The sequence below is a fragment of the Prunus avium genome, chromosome 3 (assembly GCF_965620075.1).
Source record: "Prunus avium chromosome 3, drPruAviu1.hap1.1, whole genome shotgun sequence".
NCBI classification, from domain to species: Eukaryota; Viridiplantae; Streptophyta; class Magnoliopsida; order Rosales; family Rosaceae; genus Prunus; species Prunus avium.
The window spans coordinates 427,451-435,861 of record NC_142286.1 but is presented as its reverse complement, the minus strand read 5'-3'; the positions used below and the strand labels follow the sequence as shown (position 1 = coordinate 435,861).

The 8,411-nt window shown below is 36.3% G+C and overlaps 1 protein-coding gene across 2 annotated transcripts; it reads left to right on the top strand.

Moving 5' to 3' along the window:
• Positions 1-114: 114 nt before the first annotated feature.
• On the top strand, positions 115-7,334 carry LOC110755711 (clathrin adaptor complexes medium subunit family protein). Of its 2 annotated transcripts, XM_021956942.2 has the most exons (12): positions 115-267; positions 1,151-1,187; positions 1,596-1,635; positions 2,203-2,426; positions 3,023-3,265; positions 3,362-3,539; positions 3,849-4,153; positions 4,402-4,600; positions 4,686-4,839; positions 5,893-5,955; positions 6,046-6,142; positions 6,992-7,334. In XM_021956942.2, exons 2-12 carry the CDS (start codon positions 1,185-1,187, stop codon positions 7,079-7,081), a joined length of 1,596 nt encoding a protein of 531 aa, XP_021812634.1. In that variant the 5' UTR covers positions 115-267; positions 1,151-1,184; the 3' UTR covers positions 7,082-7,334. The 2 variants fall into 2 exon arrangements, with proteins under 2 accessions (XP_021812634.1, XP_088106564.1); XM_088250438.1 differs by lacking the exons at positions 115-267; positions 1,151-1,187.
• The last annotated feature ends 1,077 nt before the right edge of the window (positions 7,335-8,411 follow it).

Sequence of the window (8,411 nt, the reverse complement as noted above, 5' to 3'; positions counted from 1 at the left end):
TTCTTACTTTGTACCCGAGTTCAAATACCCTCCCGGTAATTTAGCTTGTATTAAAATAAAAAAAATAAAAAAAACGTTTTGTTGCCACGGTGTTCATTCCGGTTAGCCGTATTACATCACTCCGCAAGACAGATCCAAACTGCTATTTCATTAGCTTCGTCTCCTCTACAAGCGGCCCACTCTTCTCTTCTCTTTATGAAATAGAATTATTTTCTTCGCTTTCTCCTCTTCCTCCACCTCATCGTCTTCTTCCTCTTCTCTACAACGGTAAGGGCTTAGATCTCACCAGCTTGATCTTTTTATTGCTATTTTTTTTCTTTGAATTCTGTTTGATAGTTATGTTGTATTTAGGCTTTGGTTGAGTAGAAATATCGTTTTGCATTCTAGATCTGTGGTTTTCAAAATGTCTCTGATCTCTTCAATTTTCTTGGGTTTTATCGGGATGCAATCGTTGTGGCTGATTTAAGCTTTGTTCGGTGTCGCTTGAGATTGTGGTGATTATAAAGTAGATCTTTTAGTTTGATTTCGTCTTGTTGCCTGTTTTGATGAGATACAGTTTCAGTAAGAATTTTATTTCAGTAATTCTTCAATTTTGTAATGCCATCTGATATTAATATCTTTAGATTCGTTAGAGTTCATGAACATAACATTTCAAAAACATATGAAGGTTTAATTTGTTGGATCTGATTTTAGCTTGCAGTTTAATTGCATTTGGGGAAAAATTAGTTTGTTATGTGAAAATTGTTACTGACTTGGGATTGTAAAATGAAGTTCTCTTCCCAATTCGGTTTTATATAGAGAATTATATGGTGGAGTGACTAGATCCCATGCAAACCAAATGTGGATATGAGCCTTTGATGCATATAGTTGAGCCACGGATTCCGAATGTTCACACATTTAGTCTCTCACTTTGTGCTGAGTTCTGTTTGCACACATGCTCAAATTTGATATTTTTGTTTTTTCTTATAATCAAGCTCACATGTGATTTGAGTGATGCAAAAATGGTGGGAGATCATGATGCTTCGTTATGCCCTCCTCCATCTTTCTGATTACTTTGGGTTGTCTGATTTTTATTCTTAGTTTTGTGACATTTCACGAGACTTTCATTTTTAAGGTGCTCCCTCTAATATTTTTTTTTACTGCCTTTCAGTTGGTGGCTGTCAAAAATCTCCAAGTGAATCAAGATGGTAACAATCTGACCTTTTCTTAGTTTTCCATTTAATTTTTGAGTGATGTTCTCAGTGGAGTAATGATTATCTGGTTTTGGTGATTGATAGTAGTATTATTCATACATTTTAACCACTCAACATGGAAAACTATTCTGTATGCAAGTTCGACTGAAGATGCCACCGCAAAATAAATATACGAGTATAAATTTCTGAGGCTCAGTCAGTTTAACTTGGATCCAGAATAGTTTATGGTAATTGTACGAGTTTATAATCATGTAATTCATTGTGTTTCTCTTCAGTTAAATGCAAAGAGTTTTCCTTATTGAGTGGTTTAAATGTGTATAAACAACTTAAGAATGTCGTCCCTAATAATTTTTTGGTTTCTTGGAATATCTCTTCTCATTTTCCCCTCTATTTGTAATTTAGGTTGTGCTCGCTTCTTCAATTATAAGCAAGTCTGGGAAAGGTGAGTTCTGTGCATTTTTCTTATGTTTCTGTGGGTTTCTGTTGGTTGATAATGATAATTCTTGCCTTTTCCTTTGTCTACATAAAGTACACATGAGGAAGTGTAGGAATTTTTTATTGGTGAAATAAATAAGAATGACACTGATTGAATTAGGAAATTGATACGCCCTTGAAGGCAGTCTGAGCTGTGTCTCATGCACTAGTGCACTAAGGTTTAACCAAACAATTACAGTGGTTTATCTATTTCATTGAGATTCACAAGACTCTCATACAATCTTGGTGATGAATTTAGTCAATGGAGTTTCTTGCAGTAAGAGAGAGGGAAATGAGATGGCTTTGGGGATGTTACAGGAATTAAAGATAATCCAGGTTTTCATTTTCTGTTTTGTTATGCAGTATCTGGGGGTTATTAAAGGGAAAGAAATAGTTTTACTTTTGGCTGAGCTATTTTAACATCACTTTCTTTTGCCTTAATTTGACTTGCTAGTAACAAATTTGTTGCAACGGTGCATATCATTAGAGTTGTTAAAATTTTATCTATATTTATTTTCTATTTTTTATTTTGCAGTGCTTGTTTCTAGGCAGTTTGTGGATATGTCTCGTATAAGAATTGAGGGTCTTCTTGCGGCTTTCCCTAAGTTGGTAGGCACTGGCAAACAACATACATATGTTGAGACAGAAAATGTGCGCTATGTTTACCAGCCGATAGAATCTTTGTACTTGCTACTTGTTACAAACAAGCAGAGCAATATATTGGAAGATTTGGAGACTTTGCGGCTGCTCTCTAAACTTGTATCCTTCTTACGCTGGCCTATGATTGTTTTCATGTTGTTTTAATGACTCGACTTCTTGGATCTATCAGTCATTGCTGTTTTTTTGCAGAACAATTCACTTGTTGCTATGATAGTGATAAAATGTTAGAATCGATCTAGATCCTTTATTTATTTATTTGATTTATGTGCTCATGCCTTCATTTTATTATTCCCCTACTCCACTGGGAACTGCGATTCACATCACACATCTTGGTTCATGGTTTGTGGCCATTCTGTTCTTCCAAACGGGTACTCTCAACTTACCATGATAAATGGTGAAGAAAAAGGATTTTAAATGTGAAAAGTAAATAAAGCTGGAACTTAGGGCAAAGTTTGTGTATACAGTTTCTGGTCTTCTCATCCTATGTATATGTACGCAAGTGTTTGTGTTTTTTTGCATGCATGTAGATGTATGGATGTTCCTTCAAGTTATGCAACCAAGTAACAAGTCTAACAACGTGCACCATTTACTTGCCAGAACATACCATGGTTCTGGTGGGCCATAAGTTATTTTTGAGCCATGTCTTTTCTTTTCTGGATTTTTAACCATCGAGTTGATTCCTTAAGTGTTTTTAGGTACCTGAATATTCTTTATCCCTAGATGAAGAAGGTATATGCAGGACAGCATTCGAGCTGATTTTTGCTTTTGATGAAGTCATCTCTCTTGGGCACAAGGAAAATGTGACTGTTGCACAGGTTAAGCAGTACTGTGAGATGGAGAGTCATGAAGAGAAGTTGCATAAGCTCGTAATGCAGAGCAAGATAAACGAAACCAAGGATGTTATGAAACGGAAAGCTAGTGAGATTGACAAAAGCAAGGTAATTATTTAGGGCCCTGTGATGGCTCCTGTAGTGGCTTTGTGCTTTGCTTTGCAAGCCTCCTGTTTAACAATACTATGTCGTGTTTCTCTGCAGATTGATAGGGGCAGAGTTGAAAAGGGTGGATTTATGTCTTTACAGTCAATGGGATCTGGAAGAATTGAGAGTACCTTTAGTGATATGAGCATATCTAGTAGTGGAAGTGGGGGTTTCGGAGGTGGTTCTGGTTTTGGATTGAGCACTGATATTGACTCATTTTCTACAAAGACCAAAGGTTTGTGTCTCTATTTGTCTGCATGAATCTGTGATTCATTCTGATATTAATGAGCTGTGGTGATGGTGGTGTGTGGTACATGATTTAAAATTCTTATTCGATTATGATATGCGTAAACCATATGATGTAGTTCCCTGATGTTAGTCAAAATGCTATATTTGTTAAGCTGTTCTTATATAGTATGTGTAGGAAAACATTGAAAGCACATAATGTACACGATTTCTATCGGCCACCATTGTGCCTTTCACATTCATTTTTTATTGTATAATTAAGTCTACTTGTTTTTACCATATGCACTTCTATTGTCAGGTCGTCCACCTTCATCTGCCACCGCTCCTCCAAAGGGTTTAGGTATGCAGCTGGGAAAATCACAAAGGACCAACCAATTTTTAGAGTCCCTGAAAGCAGAGGGGGAGGTGATTCTTGAAGATGTACAGCCAAAAGCAGGCCAGTCTAAATCAGCTGCTCCACCTCTAACTGATCCCGTCACTTTGAATGTTGAAGAGAAGCTCAATGTTACACTTAAACGTGATGGTGGAATGAGCAACTTTGATGTTCAGGGGACATTATCTCTGCAAATTCTTAACCAAGAAGATGCACATATCCAAGTCCAGGTACTGTGTGAAATATTACCATGGGCATTATCGAGGTGGTAGTTTTAGTTTTAACATTTCATGATGTTTAAGTAACACATCTTTCAACTGACTTATTTGATTACTAGGCTTGCTCTAAATCAGATAGGAACTTCATAATTATCCTTTCCATGGGATGGGAGACTTCTAGAGCTGTGTCTATTTTGAATGTTGTCTTTTGAAGTAGGTCATGCTTTGTGTAATTGCAATGTGTTTTGTCTTATTTTCAGATTGAAACTGGTGCAAATCCTGGCATCCTTTTCAAAACACACCCTAATATGAACAAAGAACTGTTCTCCAATGAAAACATTCTAGGCCTAAGGGATCCTTCTAGGCCTTTTCCCACCGGTCAAGCTGGTGATGCAGGAGGTGTTGGTCTTTTGAAGTGGAGAATGCAGACTACAGACGAGTCAATGGTGCCCCTGACAAGTGGGTTCCAAGTATTTTCATCATCTTGATGCACAATTTATCTTGTATGCTCTGATCATTAAATATCAATCTATCTCTGTTGCAGTCAACTGTTGGCCCTCTGTTTCTGGGAATGAAACTTATGTCAACATTGAATACGAAGCTTCACAGATGTTTGATCTGCGAAATGTTGTCATCTCAGTACCTCTGCCAGCTCTTCGAGAGGCTCCACGAGTAAGCCAGGTTGATGGTGAATGGAGGTGAGAAAAGTCAACTTTATTTTTCTTATTTACTCTAGCTTTTGGCACCTTGGATTACAGCCATACACACTGAATATGGTCGTCGTTTTACTGGTACAAAATGTTCCACTGTGAACATGAATGTGGATACAGAGGGATTCTTTTCTGATTGGTACCTTACATTAAACTGTGTGGCTGTGATTTTATGGACATGCTCATAATCCTAGGGTCCTGATTCAGGGTGGAGTTAAGATGATATTTGTGAGATACTGTTTCCAGTGCTTTTTTATTTTTATTTTAAATTCATGATTCTCTAAGTGGTGATTACGTGAAAGATGTTTTAAATTGATTTTTTAACCTTTGATGCTTCCTTGAGTTTAAGTTGCATCAATAGAATGGTAAAATTGTGATTTAAAAAATTATGTAAGTTGCACCATATAATATATATACATTTGTGTGTGTGTTTTCTATCTGCGTTTGAAGAATTATTTTTGGTCACATCGATCTCTAGTCAAGTTTTTTGCTGATTGTAAATTGTAAATGCTGCCCTGTGTGGCTTTGAAACTGTAGTTCAATGGAAAATAAAATCTGGCTCTATTAGTATAAACAACATTGTCCTGTTGTGTGTAGAACTTTACAATTATTACTAGTTATATTGGTTTAACTTTTCTGATAACTAGCCTGGAACTAGGAATTTTGGGTGGCTGCAATTTTGAGTATACATGGGTTCACATATTGTCAATTTTGTGATATCTTAACTTTCGTTAAGTAGTTTTGTGGAAATTTTTCTTTTTTCATTTCCTTTTTGATATATTTCTTGCTGGAAGTACCCGTGATTGCATGAACAACGGGTAGGATATGGGTACCCCTATACGTCATCCTTTTGTGTAGATGTTGGTACCGGATACTAACATGGAAAAAGCCTGGGAATATGCTGGGAAATAGGTCCAGGAATATGCCTGGTGTCCCTGCTATCATGTGATGGTGATGGTATTACTCCTGGAAGGATTGAAACATTCACTGCTTTTTTGGAATTTATATTTCTTATATTTGATATCAACATTTGCATTGCAGATATGATTCAAGGAATTCAACGTTAGAGTGGTCCATACTTCTTGTTGATAACTCGAACCGCAGGTCTGCAAATGCTCTGATTCTTTTGCTTTGTTAAACAGTCCTTGTATACTCGCATTAATGAGATTGTTATCTTTCTGGAATCCTTGGCAGTGGATCGATGGAGTTTGTTGTTCCCCCAGCAGACTCATCTGTATTTTTCCCCATTTCTGTGTGTTTCTCCGCCACTAGTACATTCAGTGACCTGAAGGTACAACTGCTTGACTTTGATTTCTTGATGAAGATCCTTGTGCTATCATGCTTTCCTCATTTTGGTGAATTTAAATAACACATGCTATATGCGCAAATACTCTGTTGAGTCCATTGTCTCGTACTTTACTCATTTTGATGGACTTAAATAACTCATACTATAAGTGTGACTACTTTGTTGATTCCATTGTGCATGTTATACCGCTAGGATTTTTGGCCTACTATGTTATTAGGTACCTCAGGAATTGGGGAAGTATTATAATGCTCTAACTTGTATCATACTGGCAAGAACTCAATGCTTCACACGCCACTAACACGCATGGGCCGCAGAGTTTTTATTATCTCCCCATTTATTATGTATATCTGTAGTCCACTTGAAACATGGCTAATTCTCAAACTTCATGTGGAAGTCTTTGGTTGTGTGGTCAGTCCACTCAAGGACTCCATAGCATATGTGAATAAGCAAAAATGTTTTAATTTTCGGTGCATGTAAATGGCCAGTCTGATTCTTGACCAAGGTTAGAAAAGACTTCCTAACTTGTGCACCGTATAATTTCCTTCTGAGATTGATTAGAGATCTTCTGCCACATATAATTTCCTTTCACTATCATGAATAGGCCACTTATTCTCTAATGATATTGACGGTTTATAAATTGGAACCTGATCTTATGCCATAACTTACATCTGACTTTTCTTTCTAGTAGCATTTACGTTAGTAGATTGTACTTGAGAAGCTTTTTTAGCCATAAAGCATTTGCTCAATTCTTTCCCGAACATCTTGTGTTTTGGCATAATTTGCGTCATATTCATACCTTGTATAAAATTTGCCAATGTCAACTTTATTTTGCAGGTTGTGAACATTTTACCTCTGCAAGGTGGAAACCCTCCCAAGTTCTCTCAAAGAACGCAGTTGATCACAGAGAATTACCAAGTGGTGTGACCGGTTGGGGTGTCAGTTTGCAACTAGATTATCACTTTCTGCTACATTTTTGGACACGGATTAAATTCTAAATCAACAATTTATACTTTTTGGTGTTTTTTCCCCCATTCAATTTGAGATGAAGGATGCCAAGAGTTACATTTTTATAAATTTGAACCTAATGTTCTTAGGATGCCTATACAATCTACTGTCTTTCATGTGTGTATCTGCCAGACTTTGGATACTATAAATCGTCATGTCATTTGATTCTGTACATCAGTTTTTATCCCGACTTTATACTTCAATTGCATATTGATCCACCTTTGTCTTTTTATACGGCAGTCTCAACTTGAATCACAAGGATGAATTTATGAATGAAAGTTTTGATGGCTATACATGATTCATCGATCATCTACTTTATTGTGATAGATGAAAGATTTTATTCTATTTTTATACAAGTAATTGTCTAAATTAATTTAATCTACTGGTGGGAGACTCGAATTTGAGTGCTAATGGGTGGGTTATTTCCCTGGCCATACAGCGTGTGGTTGGCCAAACTATAGGCTACCCCAATTTCTATAATTCTCTTTTTCCTATTGTAAATAGTACAAGGCTAATTGGAGAAGAAAGCTAAGACATTGAAGACCATCGTGTCAAATTTTCATAATTTTCAATCAAATCAATTGCTCCAGAATCACAAGTTAAGACAATCTAAGTTGAAATCCTGTTAGAACTGCACTGCTGTGGAATATTGAAGAGTTGAAGACTTTCCCGATTTTTCCTATTGGCGTATGATATACGCTTGGAAAGCTTAGAGATAAAGCTATAATTTTCATATTATTCCAGAATTTTCTAAGAAGTGGAACAACCCCAAAACGTGCGTCCAAGTTGTATGAAGTGTTTCGGAGTCAAAGAAGGATTCTTTCCTAGTTTGTTTCCTTAATTGTTTAGGATTTTGTTTTGATTTAGGAGATTTTTTCCAAACCTTTTTAGAGTACGTTTAATTATTTTACACTATATAAGGCCAACCTAAGATCTCTCTTCAAACCACCTTTTTATTCACCCACAAAAATACCAGAGAGGCGCGAGTACTACTGCCGTGTCCTTGGAGCTTTCAAATGTGTTGCTGTGGAGATTCTTGAGATATAAGGCCAATCATCCGAATTGGTTTAATGACAATGAATATTTTGTTTATCTTTATTGTCTTCATGAACTAATTTCCGTTGCTAGGGCTACGATGTAGCCTAACCATGAATACTTAAGTTTAATAGTTTATATTAATTTCTAATGTTTGATTTTTATTTCATGTTGAGTATTTTTTATTGTTATTAATGCTTTGAATATCTTGCCA

What these genes read in the sequence shown, in the direction of transcription:
- LOC110755711 (XM_021956942.2), top strand. An exon ending in TGCGGCTGCTCTCTAAACTT is followed by an intron (nt 2,427 to 3,022) that starts GTATCCTTCTTA and finishes AAGTGTTTTTAG; the next exon opens with GTACCTGAATATTCTTTATC. An exon ending in GTGAGATTGACAAAAGCAAG is followed by an intron (nt 3,266 to 3,361) that starts GTAATTATTTAG and finishes GTTTCTCTGCAG; the next exon opens with ATTGATAGGGGCAGAGTTGA.